This window comes from Ochotona curzoniae, unplaced genomic scaffold (assembly GCF_017591425.1).
Source record: "Ochotona curzoniae isolate NIBS_2020 unplaced genomic scaffold, NIBS_Ocur_1.0 scaffold_3171, whole genome shotgun sequence".
Taxonomy (NCBI): Eukaryota; Metazoa; Chordata; class Mammalia; order Lagomorpha; family Ochotonidae; genus Ochotona; species Ochotona curzoniae.
This window is the reverse complement of record NW_024467104.1, coordinates 3,205,158-3,230,537: the sequence shown is the minus strand read 5'-3', so window position 1 is coordinate 3,230,537 and position 25,380 is coordinate 3,205,158. Positions and strand designations below refer to the sequence as shown.

General features: G+C 39.7%; 2 protein-coding genes across 2 annotated transcripts; both read left to right on the top strand.

Annotated features, from left to right (window-relative positions):
• The first annotated feature begins 4,754 nt into the window (after nucleotides 1-4,754).
• LOC121172295 (olfactory receptor 5A2-like) lies at nucleotides 4,755-5,810 on the top strand. The gene has a single exon (XM_041004145.1). It carries the CDS (start codon nucleotides 4,848-4,850, stop codon nucleotides 5,808-5,810), a length of 963 nt encoding a protein of 320 aa, XP_040860079.1. The 5' UTR covers nucleotides 4,755-4,847.
• An 18,589-nt stretch (nucleotides 5,811-24,399) lies between these two features.
• LOC121172294 (olfactory receptor 1440-like) lies at nucleotides 24,400-25,380 on the top strand. The gene has a single exon (XM_041004144.1). The coding sequence runs from the start codon at nucleotides 24,400-24,402 to the stop codon at nucleotides 25,378-25,380; it is 981 nt and encodes a 326-aa protein (XP_040860078.1).

Below are 25,380 nucleotides of genomic sequence, written 5' to 3'. Positions count from 1 at the left end.
GACCCTGCAGGTAAACACAAGAGGCATGATAGGAAACAGCCCAGAACAGGCCATGGACAGTTTCCACTGGCATACATTTGGCATGGGTCAGGGGCAGACCAGGCTGAATCAGTTCACATCATCCACTGGCAAATCTGAGCACAGGAGCAGAGTGTGGGTCAAACCAGGTTCAGTTGTGACAAAAATCAGTGCACGATACGGAATGCCAAGATGAGGTTACCTGTACCAGATGTGACCATAGCACCCAACCAGCACATGTGAGAACCAGGAAGGGAGGGGCAGAGCCGGCAGTGGGAATATAGGGGATTCCCCTCTGGACAGCTACTTCCACTGGAGAGCATGAGCTGGGATGGGAGCAGAGCAGACTAAGCAGGGCTACAACACCTGTGCGCCACATGTGGACTAGACCAGGGAACAGCCAGGCTGGGCTGATTATTCTTCCTGGTGCAAACAAAATTAGAGTGGGTGAAGGTTGGTTGGGCTTAGCTGCTGCAATATCAGCTGGCAGATGCTGGCACAGGGGACTAATTCTGTCAAGTTAAACCACAGAACCACCTGGAGAGGGCATGATCCGGAGTGGGAGTGGCCTGGGAGGGAAATAGTGGGCTCCTCCCTCTTAAGTTACCCTTCCCACTGGAGGGCATGAAAACTAGGACAGGGGCTGGGGTGGCTAGACAGAAAGGCACCCAACAACATCTGTGAGGGCTCGATAGTTGAGCTGATTAGATGGAACTAGGCTTTAATACCCATTGACATGTGTGAGAGCCGAATGGGATGTGGGACAGACTGGACTAGTTTGCTGTATATACTGGCAAGCAGGAGAACCAGGGTAGGGGGCGGGTCTGGTGGGGATTCTTGTGGGTTGCTCTGACTAGGCTGCAGCTCCCACTGGTTTATGTGAGGACTGAGTGTGTGCTGGTCAGAACCAGGCTGGACTGCAACACCCATTGGTTCACGTGGAAGTCAGGGCTGGACACAGAACCAACCCCGCAGTTGCAACCACCAGCTGTTTGGGGCAATGGACTGTACTGGGCCCTGTACTTGCTAGTACATACAAAAATCTGGTCTGGGAACACCTCAGACAAAGTCTCTTTGGGGATCTCCCCAATCGAACTGCTTGACTCAGAACCCTAACCAAGAAAAGACAGAGGACAGAATGAATCAATCAACCACTTCAGCTATATGTTGGCAGCGAAAAACCAGGGCAAGCGGAGACTCTAAGACGGACTATGTCAATCAGTGGATTCTTCAACGACCTCATCATGCTTAGAGTGGCGAGATTGGCAGCAATTCAGAACTGTTGAACTATCAAAACCACTTGAGCAAGTATCTCAGAGCATGCCCCGCATAAGGGACCTGGGGTGGGTGGGAGACTGGTTGGGGTTTCTACCTCTGTATCCCCCTTTACCTCAGATACATGAAGGAAACAATATGGAAATAATAGTCTTACCCACTTTTCTATAGCCCTTGAACATTTTTTTAACCCTAATTAACTATGTAAAGTTTGTAAAAAATATAATAAAAAATGGAAAAAGTTAAAAAAAAAAAGAAGATAAAAAAATAAGCAATGGAGTACAAGTGGAGCAGCTAGAACTTGAACCGGTACTCGTCTCATATGGGACGTCAGGGTTGAGGGCAGCCCCTTCGCCCACGATAGCACAGTGCCAGCTCTAGGTTCTTATAGACTGAAATTGGGGCTGAGAGGTACGTTATCAACTCACGCACAAGTTCTTCATTGATGACTGTCCTTTGATTGGTTGGTGTGCTGTGCTCTTTAGGGAATTTATAAAGACAAAATGAGTTTCAGGAGGTCTAGGGCTGGTAGGTCTAGGTTCCCTGAGCGATACTGGCCTATATTGGCCATTCAGACTCTTATCTGTTGGAGAAGCAAATGACTCCTGGAGTGTGAAGATTAGAACCAGCTGTGTCATCCCCTTAAGTCAGTGAATTTCTGTTGATAAAGGACAGACAAGGAATGTAGGGCTAAGGGAGATGGATGAGAGATTGGATCCTGATTTCACATTTTAGACGTTCTGTTTCAGTATCCCCTGGGCAAAATGGCAGTACCAAAATTTGGACCCAGGTCTCTAGATTGGAGATCTGTTTCTAAGCACTTCATTTTAGTTCAAGATTTTGTCAGTTTAGATATGTGGTTTATATACAGCAACAGTTCTCTCAGACCAGGAGAAAGGTCATTGATGCAAGGGAAGTCTTCCTACACCCAAATTGGAAGAAAGTTCACAGGAGAGGGTGGCAGGGGATTGGAAAGAAGCTTCTGGTGATGGGTGAGTGGCTGGCCATTTGCAACATCACTCCAGAGAATAATTAGCCCTTAGAATGGTTGCAAGGCTTTGTACTTTGAATTCTAGTGTAAGACACAGAAGACAGCCTCTGCCCACAAAATTAATGAACTCCCATGGGCTGTTTTTGAAGATGTTTTAACAAAGGAACAGCAACTCCAGAAGCAGATGTTACTATTTATATGAGGCAAAGTATACAGAATTGACTGAATCAGAGTCAGTCATCAGGCAGCAGAAAAAGAAGATGAACTGAAGTTTGGAAAAGGTGTTGTCAGAACAAAGCAACTAATATTTTCTCTCTTGAAGAACAAGCTCTCAGGACCCTTCTGCCTAATGTAGCTCAGTAAGTCCAGTTCACTCCCTCTCACTTCTTCCAGCCAGAAAATGATAACTATAAACTTGTAGCATATCCATCCTTTTATCTGTAAAAAGGGGAAGACTACACTACCACTTGGTAAGACTATTAGGAGAATGATGCAGGTTTACAGCAGTACCTGATATACAACATATGCTCAACAAATGCTTGTGATTATATTATTTGAGGATGATTATTATTATAGTTTGGTTGAATATTTATAATTATACTAAATTATTATGATGTTAAAATACACCTAATAAAACATTTTAGCAGGCCAAAATTCTGCTAAACACTGAAGATGAAAAATGGAAGCAATTTCATTCTTTTAATAAGTATTTCCTGGGACGTTCATAGCATGCACTGTTCTAGGTTCAGGATACATAAGCAAACAGAACTGACGGAACCTCCGACTGTCTTTGAGGCATTTACATTCTCGTAGGGAAGTCTCGGTACGGTAAGAACACCACATTTATTATATTTATTTATTAAATTTTTTTTGCTGAATTTAATAGATAAGCATTATTGTGAAAAGTAGTTTTGGCCCCTCTTGGCTTTCCCTGCCTGATCAGTGACTTAGGATAATTTGTGATTTTTAGAAAGCATATAATCAGGAGCAGTTTTAATTAATTTATTTGAGGTGGGGAAAGAGAGAGAAAGGGAGGGAGAGAAAGTGCATTTCTACCCAGTGATTCATCTCTCAGGTGCTTCCAATCGCTGTGGCTGGGACAGGAAATCAGTTCTCCTGAGTGCGGCAGGGCCCAACCAACTACTTGATTCATCAACGTATTCCTTCCAGGATGTACATTAGCAAGAAGCTAGAATTAGGAGCCAAAGCCAGGAAACAAACTCCAGCATAGGATACGAGCATCCTAACCACTAGGATAAATGTCTATCTTAGTCTGTCTTTTAAAACTATTTTTTCTTATTATTTATTTTAAAGGATGAGAAACAGTGAGAGAAACAGAGAGATGCATAAGGAGCGATACCCATTTCTGACTTATTCCCCAAAGCTCACCACAGCCAGGACTGGGTCAATCTGAAACTAGGGATCCAGACCTCAATTAGAGTGTCACTTAGGGTCTCATGTGTACATGGCAGAGAGAACCAAGTACTTAAATCATTCTTTGCTATCTCCCGGGGTGTCAGTGAACAAGAAGGTATGTGCCAGGACTTAACCAGAACTCACTGATGGGACATGGCGTCCCATTGTGTCTCAAACACTCTACCCAATATAGTCTACCCTCTGTTCTTTCTTAGTCGCCAAATGTGTTCAGACCTGTCTACAGAATGCTCACCTGACCTGGTCTGATGACATCAAAGTTGTCCCTGTTTACCTTTGCCCTTAATTCTCCAGGGAACTCACTGTATCCTTGTGCTTTTCTTGTCAGGAAATACTGGTTCTGCCAACCAATATCAGTCAACTTTGGTATTACTCCTCTAACCTCCATTACAGAACCACAGGCACTGCCCTGGCACTCCCATAACAGTACTGGCTGGTCTAGTCCAAATTTTTATCTTCCTGAGAATGTTATATGGGGGCTCATATAAAAAATACATCATTAGAAAATTAATTCTAGCGTTAAGCATACATATATGTACACATTTCTCTTAGTCTCACCACCTAAAAGAATGGATGGTCAGGCTGTGGCTTCAATTTCCTCCCACAAAATGGAATGTCACACTTATATTGCATTCAGTTTTCTCTTAATGAGTTTTTATATTCAAGATACATAAAGTATAAAAATACCTAATTTTATTCTTGGTAATTTAGGATCATATTTTCAAGTTGGAAAGTCTAAAAAAATCAGTTCCAAAGGGACCTTGAACGTCTTCTGATCCAGCATTCTCATTTTACATTTGAGAAAACGAGAAGTGATGTGACTTATCCATATTCCTTCAAGTCAGGAATGAAGCTGAAGCAGGAATCAGGCTTCTCACTCCAACTGGCTTTCTCCTGTGTTAGACTGAATGTACTCTAGTCAACAAGGTAGGTGGCATGCAGATCTCAGAGTGTCAAAAAATTATCACAGGTTGATAAAACCTTCCTCTGAGAAGGTTTTGCCTGGAACATGGCTGACATTTTAGTGGGGTGTTAACTATTAGTATGATCTAAATGTCCACTCCTATGATAATAATGCGATCTGTTTGACCACAGGATTGCTTCTTCCTTTTATGCTGTGAGCAGTTCTATGGCTGTAGGAAGGAATAACACAGTTGTGACAAAATTCATCCTTCTGGGATTTTCAGATCATCCTCAAATGAAGATTCTCCTTTTTGTGTTTTTTCTGGGGATCTACCTCCTGACTCTAGCCTGGAACCTGAGCCTGATCATCCTTACCAGGATGGACTGTCACCTGCACACACCCATGTATTTCTTTCTCAGCAATCTTTCGTTTTTGGACATCTGCTATGCTTCCTCCACCACCCCCAAGATGCTTTCTGACGTCATCACAGAGCAGAAGGTGATTTCCTTTATTGGGTGTGCCACACAGTACTTTGTCTTCTGTGGAATGGGGCTGACTGAGTGCCTCCTCTTGGCAGCCATGGCCTATGACCGATATGCTGCCATCTGCAACCCATTGTTCTATGCAACCCTCATGTCCCAGGCACTTTGTTTAAAGATGGTGGCAGGTGCTTATGTAGGGGGGTTCCTTAGTTCTTTGATTGAAACATTCTCCATCTATCAGCATGACTTTTGCGGGCCCAACATAATCAACCACTTCTTTTGTGACCTGCCACCCATCTTGGCTTTATCATGCTCTGATACCTCTAGCAGCCAGGTGGTGACCTTTCTTCTGGGTGTTGTTGTCGGGGTGGTGTCTGTCCTGGTAATCCTTATCTCTTATGGTTACATTGTTGCTGCTGTTCTGAAGATCAGGTCGGCTGCAGGAAGGAACAAGGCCTTTAACACCTGTGCCACTCATCTGACAGCTGTGACCCTCTTCTATGGCTCTGGCCTCTTCATGTACATGCGACCTAGTTCCAGCTACGCCCTAAACCGGGACAAACTAGTGTCTATATTCTATGCTGTGTTGATCCCCATGGTAAATCCCATCATCTACAGTTTTAGGAATAAGGAGATTAAAAATTCAGTGAGGAAAGTGATGCAAAAGGACATTTGTGGGCATTGCTTTGAATTGACCCTAGGCTGATGCTCACATGAAGCTGTGAGCTGGGTCAGTGACACCGACATTCACGTGGGTCTGGATTAATTGATGCATCTGATGGTCTCTGTGGATCAGACTCATTCCCCGTCTATAAGATTCCATTCGCCAGTTTATTTCTTGGCTGTTACAAAAACAATGTGACTGTAGTAGGCTTCTAGATTAAAAAGTACTATACAAATTGAGATTTTGCAACATTTAGCAGAAAAATCCATTATGTTTAAAAAGAAATCCTAGAACATGAAAACGAGATTTTGTATCCATATGAGGAAACTCATTGGATAAGTTAGTTTAGCATTCAGGGCGCTGATTCTGCAGGCACCGCCCAGCATCTTAACTTTAAGACTGAGATGCTTTTTCTAGACACAGTTGCCTTTTTCTCGTCTGAAGTTCTCGAACAGTTTCTTTGAGTGCATGAGGACCCTGCTCTGTTTGAGAATTTTGGCAGGAATTCTGATTTTGCCCTCAATGAAAGAATAAACTGGGCTATCTCTATGCCAGTTAAATCAGATATACTGAAAGTTGCTCTGAAGACATTTATTTAAAACCAAGGAAGTATTGATTAAGTCCAAAGAAACATCTGTGTAGCCGATACTCAGATTTTCTTGTTTAGCAATCTTAAGAGGAGCAAATTCTCGTTTGGGAGGAAAGATCCTGCTTTTGTTAGGTTTGTGGTGAGGTCAGAAGTCAGCCAAGCCAAGGAATTGAAGTCAGTGTTTTAAATATTTGGCAAATAGGAAAATCTGAGCGGTAATCTCACTGACATTAGGGTCTAAGTTTAGGTATTTTCAAAAATTGTTAAAAACTGTCTCATTCAATGGTTTCATCTGTCCTTTGTCTAGAAGACTGAAGACCTCAGGCAATAATTACAGATTTGTGGTGATCCTACATAACCCATACGAAGGCTGCTTTACCTTGACAACCTCATTGAACCAAAAATGAGTTGAAATCATTGCCCTTGCTATCACCTCCAATGTGATGCCAGGGAGCAAATATTCAGACTATCCAATGTGTCTGGAAATCAAAGTTCCAACTCTCTTTAGCTACTTACTAGCTACTTACTCTTTTTTTTTTCTCTTCAGAAGTCTATTGGCAATATAAGAAGAAAATTATGCAATGAAACAATTTAAATTTGTTTTAAGTTGAAGTTTCTGGTGAACTGCATCTGTGTACATGAATAATGTGTATTTTAAAATATATTTTTACTTTTTCCACATATTTAACACTCCAGGTGATGATATAAAAAATGACAAATAGAAAAGAATAATAATAACATAGAACGGGAAAAAATCAACAGAAATGTTGCAAAACATACTCTTCAGATTTTATATAAGCAAAGGCTGTACATAATAATCAAATTCCAGACTGTCACTTTTGTATCTATATATTACACTTTTTTTTTTTTGTACTCTGAATTATTTGTCACACATTAGGGAAAACATATGCTGTTTGTCTTTTTGGTGCTCACTTATCTCACTGAGCATAGTGGTTTCCAAATACACCCACTTAGTTGCAAAAAACACAAGTTTTTCATTCCTTTTTATGGCTGAGTAGTATTCCATAGCATTTATGTATATTTTCTGTATCCAGTCACTCATTGATGGACTTCTGGGTTGATTCCATTTCTTAGCTGTTGTGAATTGAGCTGCTATAAACATGGGGATATGGATCATTTTCTCATATGCTTATTTCATTCCCACTGGATGAAGCCCCGGAGGTCAGATGGCAGGATCCTATGGCAGATCTATTTTCAGATATCTTGGGAATCTCCATACTGTCTTCCATTATGGTTACACTATTTTATATTCCCACCAAAGGTAGATTAGGGTCCTTTCCTCCACCATCCTTTCTCACATTTATTGATATTTGATTTTTGGATGATAGCCTTTCTAACTAAAGAGAGGTGAAATCTCATTATGGTTTGATTTGCATTTCTCTCATGGCTAAAGAACCTGAGCATTTTTTTTCCGTTTGTCTGCTGGCCATTTGAATTAAACCTTTTGAGAAATGCCTGTTCAGATCTTTCCCCATTTCTTAAATTGAATGTTTATTTTGTTGTTGAGTTTCTTGAGCTTGTTATAGATCCTGGGTATTAATCCTCTGTTAGCTGCACAGTTTGCAAATGTTCTCTCGCATTCTGCTAGTTTCTTCTTCATGTTGTTGGCACTTTCTCTGTGATAAAGAAACTTCTTAGCTTGCTATAATCCCATTTTAAATTTTTTGTTCTGATTGCTTTGCTCCTGGGGTCTTTTTGGAGAAGTCTTTGCCTATGTCTGTGTCTTGCAGAATGTCCTCAATATTTTCCTCAAGTAATTTGATGGTGTCACATCATAAATATAGATGTTTGATCCATTTAGAGTTGATTTTTGTAGAAGACGCATGGTAGGATGGTGAAGACCAGCTCCAGCTGAGTCCGGAGCTCTAGAAGGATGTGTAGTGTCAGTGAGAAAGGAGACGTGGACACAAGGACTCGGGGATCATAATGAACAACTCAAGAAGGCTTATTTATATAGAAATCCTTACAAACTTTTGCACAAACTTTTTTACTTTGGGGTTAAGCAGGCGTTTTCAAAGATAATTCTGCAAACCATTTCATGTTTAAACCATTATTCATTCTGATCTTGCAGCCAGGAATTGCTTGTCTGGTAGCACTTGTTAGTAAAACACTCCAGCTACCTTTTTTTTTTTCTACAACTTATCTTACATTTAGAGCAAAAAAAAAATGTGTCATAAAGGGAAAAACATAAAGATCAGAAACAAAAATTTCAAACACAAATCCCCACTGCAAATACAGGCTTTACAACCCCTTACTCAGTTTGAAAGTGTGTATTTATGTTAGTACCTACATGCTTGAGTTTCTCTAGCCAAAGGGTCATGGGAGTGGCCAAGACAGATACATTCTCTATGCTCAAACAGGTTAATTCTTTTTTTTTTTTAAAGATTTATTTTTATTATGTTTTTATTGGAAAGGCGGATATACAGAGAGGAGAGACAGAGAGGAAGATCTTCCGTCCGATGATTCACTCCCCAAGTGAGCGCCTCGACTGCTTTCCCGGGCCACAGGCAGGGAGCTGGAAGGGAAGTGGGGCTGCCGGGATAGAACCGGCGTGAGGACCTTAACCACTTGCGCCACCGCGCCGGGCCCTAAACAGGTTAATTCTTAACGTCACTTATACTGCTGTGTGCATTAATTCTTATAAATTGTTAAAGGCTCACTCACCAAGATGTTATTAATGACTTTAGTTTCCAAGCTCACATCAGTTACAGAGACCATCTCACAAAGGCAAACAACAATGTCTCAACAGATTTCAGAATTTTTTAAAGGGGTGGTTAAGTGTTCTACAAAGTGGGTGAAACTGAGCTAAAGTGGTTTCAAGAGACATCTGCCAGGCCTTGCCATACAGTTGGGGACTCCTTTCGGCCTTGCCAACAGGGAGCCGTTCTCTTCACACCTTTGTGTAGTTCACTCCAACTTCATGGGCCTCAGCAGTACGTTCTTGTTTCGTATTCCTGCAGCTCCACTTTCCAGAGACTGCCCTTTCTCCAAGTATTGATTACATTTTGCTTATCAAAAATCGGTTGGCTGTAACTGTGTGCATTAACTTCTGGGATTTCTGCTCTGCTTCATTGATTTCCAGGTCTGTTATTTGTGACAGTTGCTGCTTATTTGGATCACAATTGCCTTGTAACACATCTTGAAGTCTAATGTTGTGCTTTAGGTTGCTTTAGCTCTATCGAGTTTCTTGTGTTTTCATATGAAATTTGGCATCTTTTTCTAGATCTGAGAATGCCATAATTGAGATCACATTGAATCTGTGAATTCCTTTTAGCAGTATGGATATTTTGATGACATGAATCCTATTCATCATCCATGAAAATGAAAAGTTTTCCATGTTTTTAGGTGTTCTAATTGTCTAATGTTTTGTAATTTTTATCGTAGGAGTCCCTCACACCCCTGGTTAAACTTATTTCATGAGATTACCTCTATATCTGGGCTAAGTGAGGAGAGAAGGGGCAGAGTCACTCCCAGCAGTTGATATAGTCCACCTTAGAGTCTCCAGTTGCGCAGACACTCACTGTCAAAGCTTGGATGAGAGAGCTGTCCAATTTGTTCTGCCTTCCACGGTTCTAGTCCTCTGCAGGCCTCAATGAACTGGTTGTCATGTGCAACTTGACATGCATCTTGACATACTGTCCACTGCACAGGGCTGAGCAATTGAGGACACCCAGTTCTGACATGTGCATTCCATGGTCAAACCACAGAATCTGTAATTTTCCCCATGGTTGGAGTTCCAAGTCCAGTGATCCAGTTGAGAGTGGAGGTCTCCAATAAAACCTCACCAGAGGTGATCCCAGACCTGACTCCTGTGCATGCCAGCCAGTTCATGGCCTGGCTCAGTTCATTACCCACGTAGGCCTATACATATACTGGTGTTTGCAGTCACGAGGTCATTTCTGTCCCCAGCTGCATCTCATATGCAAACCAGTGGATACTGCAGCACAGCCCAGCCTGCCCACCACACACTCAGCTACACACACACCAATGGGAATTGCAGCCTAGTTGGAGTGACCGCCAGGAACTCCCCACAGGTCCGCCCCCAGCCCTGGTTCCTGTGCGTGCTGCTATGTGCAGCAGACTGACCCAGTCAGTCCTGCATTCCATTCAGTTCTTACATATGTCCTTATGGAATTAGGAGGAGCTCAGCTTTAGAGGTGTCCACATTTAGAAATGCTGTGCCAATTTAATCAGCTACCTAAACTCCCTTCCTTTTCCTTACAGATATTTTAATCTCAACTTTAAAAACACCTATAATAATGCTCACCACTTATCCTTTTATTTATCATATTAAAAAATGGTTAGCTAGTCTTAAGTTCTCCCAATGACAAAAATAAGCATAGCCTCATTATAATAAATGGACTGAAAAATGCCTTATATTTGGATTTGCAGAGCAGGACAAGATACAGATGTCTCTGGGCAGGGTTTCCTAGCTGGAGATGGAATTCTCTCTGCTAAAACTCCCGCAGTCCAAGGAATAGCACTCATTTCTGCAAACTCAAAATGTCTGTTCCAGATGGACAGAAATTAACCAAGCTTAGAATAGCTAACAGCACCAGCTGGAATGCCATTTTTAGTTTTCAGTGAGGAACAAAACTGCCAAGCTTGTGCTTGTGCCAGTGACACAATTCTCCATCTGTTGAGGAAACCACACAGAAAGCCACTCTACAATAGAAAGTTTATTTGGAGAGACAAGGACCATGTGAGAGCGGATGGTCTGTGACTGGGCCTTCTGTGCCAGCTACAGGGTCCAGATGGGCTGGACATTATTGAGTTTCTCCTTAAGCATTCCTTTTCCTCTCTTCCAACAGAATTATTCTCCCTTTAAAAAAAATCTAAAAATTTTATTTGAAAGGGGAAGAATGAGGGGGAGAAAGAAGAAGACAGGGAGATTGAGCATGTTAGCACTTCCACTCTTAGGGTCACTTCCCAAATGCTTGCATTTGCTAGAGCTAGGCTAGACTGAAACCAGAACCTAGCACTCCAGCCAGCCTCCTTCATGGCTGGGATGGAACCAGCTATTTAAGGCATTATATAATGTTGCTTCAGGTGCACATTCATCAGAAAGCTAGATCAGAATCTGAGGAACTGGGCATGAATCAGACATTGTAGTTTGTGATGTGGGCATCTTAACTGGCATCCTAACCACTGTGCCAAATGCCTCCTCTAACCATCCTACCTTCTGACCCATGTTTTAATAGTATGTTGAATCAATACATCATGTATAGATTGATAAATTGACCATGTTTCCCTTTTTGGTGGAAAAACCAGATATTTTTTCTGCTAAGATGCCTCTGTTAAAATTTTAACTAATCTATTAGGGCTGCTTGGGTGTTGTTCCAGTATTAGCAAACACTTCCCTGTTCTTTTTGTAGGTATGTATGCTTATACACATCTAAAATGAGTTAGTGAAGTGTTCAATAGGCCCTGATGAGATTTTTAGCTTTTTTTTCCCTAAGAATTAGTCATCTTGAAATTCCTTTGTGGAACCCAGACAAACCTAGAATTAATTTGTTCTATGATCATCAACTTACCTGAGGAGCCACTTGCATTTCACTTGCGCATGTCCAGACAGCAATGACGAAGCAAGACTATCTTGTACATTATGAGCTACATCATGCTCCCCAGCATTTCCCTTATCAGTTTCAGCTTCGAACTACCTTCCCTAAATTCCTGATGTTTCACCTTCAGGCCTGCAACATTTCCAAACCCACTGGAAAAGATAAACCACACTTTTACATCTGACTTTCATCGTCAGCCTGCTTTTTCTCATGCTTCCTTCCCTCTCCCCTTCTAAAGCTACACAGGATCTTCTATGTGCAAATACCGCATGTGGGCTTGGCCAGAGGTAGATTTCCCCTTTTGCAAGTAAAGGAGTAGTTATGGCGATTTTTTGCAATAATGGCTTGGGACTTTTACAAGCTAGATGGCAGCATTTCCCTTAAGAGTTGCCAAGTCAGATGGCTGGCACTGTCCAGTTGGAAGAGGCATGACCTCACACTTCAGAGTGACCATACTCTAGAAATAAATAGGGAACTAATTTCTTTGGAAATAGAACTGCCATATCAGGCTGGATTTAAATGTCAGGGTAACCAGGAAAATCAGCATGCAAAAGTTATCACTTTGAGGATGTATAGCATATTGTTGTTTATTCTAATGACGGTCCATGATCTGAAGAAATCCTTAAGGCTCAGAATTGATTCCATTTCAGCATGCACTGAAATGAGCAATCTATTTTCTAACAGCTGTACGCTAAGTAGGTAGCAAAGCAGGAGTCATTTCATCCCACACCTTGATTCTAGCAGGGGCTGAACAGCAGCTGGGACATGTCCCGGGAGCCTAACGGAGAACACCGGAGTTCTGAGGAGCCTCTCTCAGTTGGCCTTCCCCATCTTCCTCTCACATATCCTATGACTGACCCCACCACTGTCTGCATAGTCTGAACAGATGCCGGTTATTGCTTTTTGTAATCCTTGTTTTGACTGGAAGGAAAATCAAACTTTTTTTTTCTCTGCTGAATAGCTTTTTAAAAAAATTCTAGTTTATTTATATAGAGTAAGTTTCACATATTTCACCACACAGGTTTAAGAGCACAGTGTTACCTCCCACTCGCCCCTTCCTCTTTCCCAATGTCTTTGACTTTCTGGAAGGTTCTGGAATTATTTTTTAAGTCATCTGTGGTAGATTTCCAACAGAAACTCATGCATATTTTCCTGCTTTGGTTAGTTAGGCAGCTCTTACTGGGACTTTGGCCTTCTTTATTCATTTGCTTTATTTATTTTATAATTAGCTATAACTTACTATACTTTTTCAGGTAATATTATTTTAAATTGTTGTTTTTATGTAGTACATTTGGATACATATGGTGTAATGTCCAGAGTAAGTATCTATTTCTTCAAGCATTTAGCATTCCTGTATGATAAAAACAGCCAATATCCTATGTTCTAGTTATTTTTATAGATAAGCCCCTATTATATGCAATTTAATTTTAGAAAACTATGTTCTAATTTTAATTTTGGAATGAAGACAAGATTTTTTTCCATTTATAAGTAAAAAGTTTATATCTGGATAATTAACTTGACAGTGAAGCCTGTACAGTGTGAATAATTTCCTCCTCTACACGACAAGATATTTTTATGTGTTAAATATATATATATATATAAATAAATATATGTGAAGTATATGTATAAATACAACACAAATAGATACAGAGATAAACAAGCATAGACATATACTCTGATAAATGAACTGTATGGTGAATAATGCTAAGTGAAGATAGATTGCATATACATCTCTGTTCCTGACTGAAAAACGACTCCCTGTGAGAGAGTTAAATGCAGCTTAATAATACGATCCTGGACTTCCTGCCTTTGTCTATACCTAAAGTTCTCTGGTGCACTTATGACTATCAGTAAAGGACTATGCTACTGTAAAAATATGGGAGAAAATGGTGGGAGAGGGAAAGAGAGGAAGAGGAGTGAGGGAAGGGGGGAGATTCCTAAGGCTGTACCATGGAAAACAGTAAAAAATATTATTAAAAAGAACACAAAAGAATTGGCTATAATGTGGGGGGAAAAGTCATTATATTGTTGACCAGCATGTAAATTAGTGCAGTGATTTTGGAAAGTAGTATAGAAAGTTTTCAAAAAACTAAAAATAGAATTACTATTTGAGTTTACTCTCCCACTTTTGGGTATATACTCAAAGAAATTAAAATCAGCGAGTCACAGATTTCCACAATTCAGCATCATTCGTGATAATCTGAGTCATTATAACCTATGGCTGTTGTGTATGTACACAGTGGGACACTGGTAAATCACTATGAAGGATGGAATTCTGTCATTTTTGACAGTGAACCTCGTGAAAGTTATGTTAAGCACAATAAACCAGAGACAGTAAGTTAAATCGCATGATTTCCCTTACGGATGAACATTTTAAAAATGCTTGTTTTTCATTTTGCAGTTTTGCTGGCATAGGGCTTCTTCCCTCTCCCCGACCCCATCCCTTTCTCTCTCCCCTCCGCCCACATCTCCCCTGTGCTTTATAGTAAAACAGTCTGTCAGGTGTACTCTTGGCTCCAACTTTCTGCTCTTTATGTGGTCATGATACTGTTGGTATAGACAATGGTGGAAAGATTAATATTTTGTTGTTTCAGTATATTTAGAATTTTCATTAGGAACCTACTTCTATTCAGCGGTAAAGAAGCAATCAATTTTCTTAAATTCCTGATACTCTGGTCTCTATTACATCTTTGGTTTGTAAAAGCAACATGTTCTCATGTATTCATTACAGCACAATCAACAGTCAAAAACATGGAAACAACCTAGATGACCATTAAAGGAGGACTGAATAAAGAAACCATGGTACATCTACCCTATGGAATACTACTCAGCTATTAAAAAGAATTAAATGTTACCATTTGCAACCAAATGGTCCCAAGTAGAGACCATAATGCTAAGTGAAATGAGCCGATCCCAAAAGGACAAATATCTCATGTCCTCTTTCACATAAGACAACCTCTATTGAAAATACAAAACAAAACATAAAAGTAGACAAAAACACACTTGTAATCTTACAGGTGAGTATTAAGACAGACTTAATAGAATAGTTGAGGCTGAATGGTCTCAGAAAGAGAAAATGTTAGTCAAAATGCACAAAATTTCAGCTAGAGGTTAGCAGTAAGCGTGGCTATTTACTGCACAACATGTTGACTACATTTAAATAGTAATGCATTGTATACTTCCAAATTGCTAAAATGCTCTCATTGCAAAGGAATGGTAAGTATGTGAAAGGATGTGTAGGTTAAAGACTCATTCCACAATGTATGTTTGCATCAGAATATCACTTTATACACCACTAGTGTATACAGCTATTATTTTTTTAGTAAAAATAAAATCAGTAAGCTATTTCTGACAGAAATTTAGGTACTATATATATTTTGTTAGCCAGTTTAAATTCTTTGAATGTCACCCGGCACAGGTATGTTTTCATTCAGTTCCAACTGCTACTATTACCAGATCTGTGTGAGTATAATCCAATTTCTGCAGGTCTAATCATACAGGCCCTTATCTCATACTTGCACTCTTACCAATCTTTCATAGAGATCACCCTGTTGATGCTGAGATAACCAGCATTACTCAACTGATATTCATGTGTGTTTAATATGCAAACATGAAAATGAACAGCAAGACACATCTTTGGCCAATAAGAGAGGGCAACTGAACAATAAAGTGGTTTTCCTTACTTTTCCAGGCACATTATCCAGACCTTCATTTTATGCAGCTTCCCAAAAGACAGTCCTCTGAGACAAAACAAGTGGTTATTTATTGCAGAGGGCAATATGAATATGTGTTTTTGTGTGCTTCCCCTTTCCTTTCCGTCTCTTTCCCCAAATAGTAAGCGGTTGATAGGACTCAGACTGTTTTCTGAGAAATCCATTTTGAAGCAGAACAATATTGAAATTGAAGTAGCAATAACCCAGACAGATAATAGCATTAATATTACCATGATTAATGAGACTAAGGTTTGTGTAGGCCATGAGTCATCAGAATACACAATGGCTGTGATTAAATCACAGGGAGACAGACTCTAGCATGGTGGCACAATAGGCAAACCTCTGCTTGCTATATGGACACTGGTTTTAGTCCTTGCAGCTTCACTTCTAAGCTAGCTCCCTACTTAGACACTGGGAAAGCAGCAGAGGATGGCTCAAGTCTTTGGGCTCCTGCACCCATGTGGAAGACCTGGAAGAAGTTCCTGGTTCCTGGCTTTGGATTGGCTCAGTTCTGAACACTGCAGCCATCTGGGGAGTGAACCAGCGAGTGGAGCTCTCTCTCGCTCTCTCTTTCTCTCTGTAAATCTGCCTTTCCAATAAAAATGAATGTCTTTTAAAAAATGATGAGAGGCGATGGTAATTGTAGAGATTTGTTGAATAGACTTACTTTTCTAAGTGACAATGAAACCATTAAAGAAAAGAAAATAGGACACCTAGGATAGGTAATTAACAGCAGCTATGCCACAGCAGTCAAAGGGCCACTCTGGCTGACTGCGTACACACTCTTATCCCTTAGGGAAATCTGTGCAATTAGACTTGGAGTCTAAGTGTTTGGAGTGGCAGAACCACAAAGACAATGAAAAAGCAAGCTTGACAAAGCATCCCATCATTATCTGAATTCTTTCAGGAATGAGTGGTACGGTAAAATAGTTTAGAAAAATTATGGATTTGAGGCTAATAATCCTTTTGGCCATTTTTATTGTTGTTATTATTTTCCATAATTTAGTTTTGTGGTATGGGGATTCCCATCTTTCCTTTTTTTCCTCCTTCTCCATTCTCCCCTCCTACCATTTTCCTCCATACAGTAGTGAGGCTAATAGTCTTATCTTCTAGATTTACCCGAATTTTGCCACAAAAGTTGGTCTTTTGTTTTTTAGAAGGGAAGTAACCCTCTGCCTGAAGTTAAGTAATAAATTCACAGCTGCCTTGTGAGATTCCATTTGTTCTTGTTGAGATGTGCTCTGCTGTTTCATCATTGTTTGACAGTTGATTCCCATGGTCTGCACTATGTACCACCCAAATGAGGAAATACTGCAGCTTTAAGGGGAAATTAACTTTATGCAGTTGAACCTGGGACAGGAAGTACCTACACAACAGATATGCCAATCCAGTTTATGATGAACATGGCACATTTGGGAGACCCAGGCAGCTCTAGTCCATGCAAATTACAGAAGTGAAAAGTCAGAAGTGCTGTGTCACCCTTTTAGCTCTGCATCATGAGGGCTGTTACCTGAGGAGGCAGAAAGATTTACTCATGGATGGTTTTGGTATGATGTTTTGGTGCAATAATATGAAATTGTATCAGTGAGATTTTTGCATCAATTGCACTAATTCCATTGGATAATCTTGCTTTTGAATGACTTTGTCCCCATGATTTATTCTGGCCTCACTAAAGAATCTAAGAGACTCTAAGAGTAACCTGCCATATTTTGAGAACTTCTGTTTAGACGATATACTTAGTGAAACTTGAGGGCTATAAAGATATCTAGGTATTTTTGTACATATCTCATAGAAATTTGGCATAAATTAATAATTGAAAATTTTTGTTATGTTTTACTTATATACTTACTGCTTACAATAGTGTTAATATGACTATGGCATGCTATAATATTTTTCCCATGGAGTAGGTTTTAATTTTTTTTTGCAGTTGCTGAACTTTTCTATATAAATTTTATCTTTAAATAATGATCACATAGTTGATCAGGGTGGGAAGGATTGAAGTTTAAGGAAAATTGGGTGAACTCATTGCTTCCAAATTTGCTATTTCTTCTTGTTCCTGGGGGAAGGGGAGTGACAAAGGGGGAACCACTTGTGAGTTTCCACACATTCCAGTACCCAAGGATGAGGAACTGCCACCTCATATCAACCCTGAGTCACAATGTGTACATATTCCAAGGGTTCTGTCCAAGTGGTTTGGATAGTTCTGAAATGCTGCTGATTTCACCGATCCAAGGATGATGTCACCCTGCCAATGTCCGTTGGCTCCATTCACCAAGATTTTTGCTGTCATCGTTTGTTTGGGGTAGTTGTTGAGTAATTTCTGTTCTCTTTCTTCTGCTACAGTACCAAATGAGCTGTCATATTTTCCTTTTACAAAAGGGCCTGTGTTCACTGCTCTACCTTTTTCAATAAGTTGGACATGTTTTGGTAGGCAAGTCAAGTATCAAGGCCAGCCAGGGCTCACAAACCTGACACCCACTTAGATGGGGCTCTGAACATGGTTTAGGTGACCCGAGCCTCACTGGATCTCCCACCTCTGGTGCTCACAAATCTGGCACCCACTTAATAGGTGGGCCCTGGGATCCAGGCCAGCCGACTGGAGCCCTGCTGGATTCCCCACCCCTGAGGCTTAGGTTTTAATGTTAAGCTCTTATTTTTTTTTTCCTTAAAAATGCTAAGAGTATCTTTAACATAGAGCATGCTAAAATGTTTCCTATGTTGAGCATCCTAATCTATGGATGTTAATGGTTTTTTCTTTTATTAGAATTATTTTATAATTTAGTTCTATAGGCTCTGGGATTTTCTTTCCCCATCCTCCAATTCCCCCCCCCCCACTGATTTCTCCTATTTGATTACAATAGTATAGTCCTTCATACACAGTCGTAAGTTCATCATTCTGCTATTGAAGTGCAACCTGACATTGTACATATGGGCAATAGCAGAGAGTCCAGCATCCTATGGTCAATTTAATGGTTTCACTGGGAGTCCATTTTTGATTTGGAAGTAAATATGCAAACTGCATTGTATTTTTTATTTTATTTTAATTTATTGTTGTTATTTTGCTTTATGGCCAGTTTAACAGATACTGGGATTTGCCATTCCCCTCCCCAGAATCTCCCTCCATCCAGTGATTTCTCCTCTAGTTTTCCTATGGGTGTCTTTAATGAACATTCATAAGTCCATCATGCTGTCATTGAAGTAGACATGGACCATGTCGGAGGGTCCCACATCCTGCTGTCAGGACATCTTCAGCCATGGAGTCCATCCATGTTCTGTATGCACAGAGACATACTGCTCTGTCTCTCCACCACTGAACATATCCGCTTCAGCTACACTTCCATTATGTATTCCCTTAAATACAGAGCCGGAATGCACAGCCCACGACAGGGGGAAAAGCAGTAAATTGTCATCAACATGAAGTTAATGAACACGTAACAAAAATACCAACGCGTTGCTAGAGTGGTGAAAAAGAGAATCAGGAATCCTCATGTAGGAATAGATGCCAGTGCATGACCCATGTGATGATAAAGAAATTACAATAAAAACTAGAACATCATTACTCATGAGATGTAGCAATTACAGCGATGAAAGGGACATCAACAATCTCAGGTGTTTACAAGCAATTAATCTCTTATGGATGATCGATTAATTGAATCACAAGATCTAATTGAGAAAGATACAAATAACTAGGAAGTGTGAAAAGGTAAGTTTCATAGGAAAAATAATCCAATTTAATGGCATTAAACTGCAAATAGAACCATGAAAGAGCTATTCTCTGAGATGATGTGCAGAACTTCCCCTAGCCGTGTTAGCATTGAGCATTGGCAGGACACAATCTCTTACAATTAGATAGGAGTCTACCTTCATTCCTTAGTAGAAACGTCCTGCATTGATTGGCCTTGGTTCCTGGTAGTCTGGTCTCTGCTACATCTTTTGATGGTGGGTTAAATGCGTTTGTTCTCCTTTTTTTTTGTTGCTATTGTTTTTTTTTTTATTTTTGATGGATGTTATATTAGAGCAAACGTATGGTATCTCATGTTTTAGGATTGGCTCATTTCCCTTAGCATAATGGTCTCAAGTTCGGCACATTTGACTGCAAATGATTGTATTTCATTCTTTTTAATAGCTGAGTAGTATTCCATAGAGTAGTTGAGCCACAGTTTCTTTACCCGATTCTCTGTTAATGGCATCTAGGCTACTTCCATGTTTTTGCAATTATTGATTGCGCTGCAGTGAACATAGAGGTGCACATTGCTTTCTCGTGTGTCAGGTCTATTGCATATATTCCTAGAAGTGGAATGTGCATTATATCTTCACATCTGAATGTAATAGTCTCTATTCCAGTTACTGTACATCTCCTTAAATTGAAAGCCATAAAGCAAAATCAACAACAGGAAGAAAAATAGAAAATTTACAACATGAAGTTATATAACATGCTACTGAATAATCAATGTATTGCTGAAAGTGAAAAATAAAATAAAAAATTTTACTGAAGAAAATAATGTTACTGTATGACCTAAATGTCACTAAAGAAATTAATAATAAAAACCCTTTTTTTGACCTGATGTGGTAGCCTAGTGGCTAAATTCCTCACTTTGCACAGGCCAGCATCTATATGGGTGCCAGTTCTGATCCCGGCAGCCCCTCTTCCCATGCTGCTCCCTGCTTGTGGCCTGGGAAGGCAGTAGAGGACAGCCCAAGGCCTTGGGACCCTGCACCTGCTTGGAAGACCTAGAAGTAGCTTCTGGCTCCTGGCTTTGAATCGATTCAGCACCAGCTATTGCACCCACTTGGGGAGTGAACCAGCGAATGGAAGATCTTCTCTGTTTCTCCTCCTCTTTGTAGATATGACTTTCCAATAAAAATAAATAAATCTTTTATTAAAAATCCTTTTGAATAAATGAAAATGAAAAATTAAAATCCATGAGATGTAGCAAAAATAGTGTTGAGAGAGACAGTTATGAAATCAGGTGCTTTCAAAACATAAAAATACCTCAAGTAAATCATTGAATAATGCATCTCAAGGATTTACTAAAAAATAATTAGCAGGATACGTCATTCCTTTTTCTTTTCCATTAGCCTGGAATGTTTTCTTCCATCCTTTCACTTTCAGTTTTTGCGTATCTTTGTTAGTAGATGCATCTCCTGTAGATAGCAGATGGGTTTTGTTTTTTAAATCCAGTCCACTAATCTATGGTGCTTGATTCATGAGTTTAAGCCATTTACGTTCAGAGTTAATATTGAAAGTTAGTAATTTGGTCCTGTCATTTTAACAATTGGTTGTTCGTTGATTTAGTCTTTTTTTCTTTTTTTACTGGGATGTTCTCCATGTTTGCCTTTGATTTTGATAGTGTTATTCCTTTTCTCTGTCAAGAGAACCTCTTTCAGTGTCATTTGTAGGCAAGGTCTGAAAGACGCAAATTTTTCGAGTGTTTCTTTACTGTTGAACAATTTTGTTATATTTTCAGGTGAAGGAAAGCTATTTTGGGCACATTATTTCGGGGGTAGATTAATAATTAAAAATTATGAAATATTACAAGCATATAAGATAATTATTGACTTAAGGTAGAGAGATTTGTTAAAGAAGAAGTAGAAACCAAAGAGGGAATATTAGAAAATGTAGCCACATTTCACTAAGAGCTCGTTCTCAAAGTTTTGAGTGGAAAGAAGTCCTAACTGAAGACAAGATGAATCACAAATGAATAACTGACAAAAGATTACTATCTAAAACGTAGAACAAGTCCTTATGAATAAAAAGATAAGTATCTAAATTAAGAATTGGCAAAATAAAAGAAAGAATCTTGACTTAATTTGAACTGTAATACTGCAACAAGGTGGAGGAATCCACCATGGGGGGAGGGCACGGGGAGGGGTGGGGGAATCCCAGAGCCTATGAAACTGTGTCATATAATGCAATGTAATTAATAATAATGAAAAAAGAATTGGCAAATTAAGCAGTAGGAACTTATTGAGGCAATACAAATTATCCTGAAATCTTTTAAGGGATGTTAAATTGCCTTAGTCACAAAGAAATACAACTTTCTCCTGCACCATTTAGGTAAAGACTAAGTTGGAACCTGTCAAATGTTGAATGGAGCATGCATGGAAAAACAAGTAAATGTTTAAGGATAGGAAAATTATTAACCAAATTATATGTTGGCTGACATATATAATTATACAGCCATTGGATTGAATTTTCAAAATTTTGTATGTTCTTAACATGTGAAAAAAGATTAAGGTCACAAAACTCACAAGAGAAGAAGCCAGAATTGAATCCCAACCAAGTATATCCAGAACTTAATATATAATCAAATTGTGGATTTGGTGAAGACTTAAAAGTTTGGGGAACTACGAATGTGATGTGCCCACCATGATCCTGTTCATGTCAGTTGTCCTGACATGATTATTAATCATTCTTCAAGTTGTTCAGTTTAGATATTAAATTATGGTCACTCCATCTTAAGAAATCCTCCAAGACATCGTGATTCTCACACCTGGAAAGGAAATTTGGAACTTGATCTTATTAGATCATGAGGGGCATGCGATTATGGCAACATGGAATCCACTGGAGACATTTCTCCGTTTTCTCCAGCCATCACTCTGGGGAATTATTACTACAAAGCTGTTCTTCTGTTAATTATCTTTTCTTTCTCCACACTGGATTCTAAGGAAATATTTAACAGAGTCTTCAGTGGGAAGTGACTCTGTTGCAGCAATGGCCAGGAGTGGCCATAACCCCAAGTATAGACCCTGAAGGGAAGCTGAATGCTTCGGATATTTTTGTGATTTCTGCTTTCTGAAAGAACTCCCAGCAATCTGAAGAATTAAAATAGCAGCCAGGAAGACAGCTGTGACTGCAGTATGTCTTAGATTTCACCGAGGAACACCTGTTAGGAGGCCAGCACTGCAGGAATGCCTACGTAGGTGAAGTCGGACGGAGGGCAAAGTAGCCTCTGTGTTTGAAACCCTTTCTTTTTTTTCCCTGTAATCCCATTATCTTATGCACTGGACCCAAAGATCTCATGCATTCACCTAAATGTGCTTAATTTCTTTCTAGAAAAAAAAAATCATACATGCCTTTCTTCCTCACTCCAATGGGATAAATTTAATAGAACTCAAAGTACCTGAGATGAAAAACTTCTTTTAAGATTTATTTTTATTGAAAAGGCAGGTTTAAAAAGAGGAGAGACAGAGAAAAAGATCTTCTGTCCATTGGTTCACTCCCCAAGTGGCTGCAATGGCTAGAGCTGAGCTGATCCAAAACCAGGAGCCTGGAGCTTCTCCTAGGTCTTCCATGCAGGTGCAGGGTCCCAAAGCTTTGGCCTGTCCTCTACTGCTTTCCCAGGCCACAGGCAGGGAGTGGGATGGGAAGTAGAATAGCTGGGGAATGAACCGGTGCCCATATGGGATCCTGGTGCATGCAAGGCTAGGATTTAGCCACTGAAACACTGTACCAAGCCCCTGGCTTGGAATTTCAAACACTATCATGGTTGGAGAGAACAGAGTCATCAAGCATTCCTGATAGCTTACCAACTGGACCATGGAAGCTAATCTATTTACCACCAAAGAATTCCATTTTACTGTAAAATGTTTTGGTTAGATACATTCCCTTAGATATGTATTTATTATGCATATTAATGTAACAACTTCCATTTTCAAAATCATACTTGTCACTTTATTCTGTATATTTATTAGTATATTCTGCATGCCATACTTATAAATAAATGCTTGTAAAAATCCTATGAAGTGGTGATGATTCCTTCTTTACAGATAAAAAATTGAGGCACATAAAAATGAACAAATTCTCCCCAAATCACACAATTGGTAATTGGTATACCAAATATACTCTGCTACTCAGTAGTTAATTTAACATTCAGGTTTTATTTACTGAGATAATTAGAACTTTGTTTTGGTTTGAAATTCAGAAGTCAGAGGGTTGGTAATTTTATGCCAATGAAATTTGAAGGGATTATATTAAAGAAATGTATAATTTTGGTATCTTTTTGAGATACCAAAATTGTCCTCTTCTACCATCTTTGCAGACCCCAATGATATTCATTATAATAGTTAATGGAGGGGAAGTCATTGTCTATAGTTGATGTTGGGCCAATTTTATTCTTTGACTTCTCTTACTCCTTTGTTTTCAAGCTTTTGATGATTTATACATTAATTAAATTAGGTGGTGTAATGCTAATGAATGAGAAATGCTAATGTAATGCTAATTAATGAGAAAACAAAGAGAAAAGGAATAAGAAATTTTTAGATAAATTGGCAGGACAGTGTCCCAGGTCTATCACTTAGGACTTCGAACCAAAGGCAAGAACGTAACTACCTGTGATTCAAGTCAAAATACTGTTGTTGTGAGGATTAAGTATGTGTGTTAGAAGGATGGGGACAGTAAGTGCTGAGTGCCTAGTACTGTAATTATTATCCAGGGAGGGAATTCATCATGCTGTACTCTGAAAGTTCACTTGCTTTATCTGTTTGATGTTCACGGTTTTATCAGAATACAAATTCTAAACCATCCTTGTTTTGTCCTCCAGGAGGCCTGATGGATTAGTAACAGAAAGTGTAATGACTCCCTTTTACTTGCGGGGAAGTTGATGCATAGAATCACTGGTGATTATTTAGGGATAAGGTCAACTGGATTATTGTCTCTCAAACGACTCACTGTCTCATTGGTTCTGTGATTTTTGTGGACAGAAGGTGATTTATTTAAATTACAACTGAGTTAACACCTGCACTGGATGCTTATTCTCTTCTTTCTCTATAGATCCTTGGTCACCAGTGCAATAACTGGAGAAAAGAACAGTACAACAGTTACGAGGTTCATTCTCTTGGGATTCTCTGAGTTTCCAAAGCTCGCCTTTGTCCTCTTCCCCATATTTCTGGGGATCTATCTCATGACAGTGTCCTGGAATGTGAGTCTCATCACGCTCATCAGGATGGACTCCCATCTGCACACACCCATGTACTTTTTCCTCAGCAACCTGTCCTTTCTGGACATTGGCTATATTTCTACTACAGTCCCTAAGATGCTTGCAGACTTCTTAAAGAAGCATAAATCCATCTCTTTTATGGGATGCACCCTGCAGTATTTCTTCTTCTCCTGCCTGGGTCTGACTGAGTGCTGTCTTCTGGCAGCCATGGCTTACGACCGGTATGCTGCCATTTGTAACCCTCTGCTCTACACAGCCATCATGTCCCCCACCCTCTGTGTCAAGATGGTAGTAGGAAGTTGGATAACTGGATTTTTGGGGTCATCTGTCCAACTGTGTGCCTTGCTTCAGCTTGATTTCTGTGGACCAAATGTCATCAACCATTTTTTCTGTGACCTGCCCCAACTGCTGATCCTTTCCTGCTCAGGCATCTTTTTCTTTCAAGTACTGATCTTTGTAATGACAGTGATTTTTGGACTCTTATCTTCCTTGGTCATTATGATATCTTATGGTTATATTGTCGCCACCATTCTGAGAATCACTTCAGTAGAAGGCAGATCAAAAGCTTTCAACACCTGTGCTTCTCACCTGACAGCAGTCACCCTCTTCTTTGGCTCAGGTATATTTGTTTATCTGTTTCCTAACTCTGGTGATTCCGTGAGCCAAAATAAGTTAGCATCAATCTTGTATACTGTTTTAATCCCCATGTTAAATCCACTGATCTACAGCTTGAGGAATAAGGAAATCAAAGATGCCCTAAACCGATGGAAGAAGAGAATGTTCTCCTGA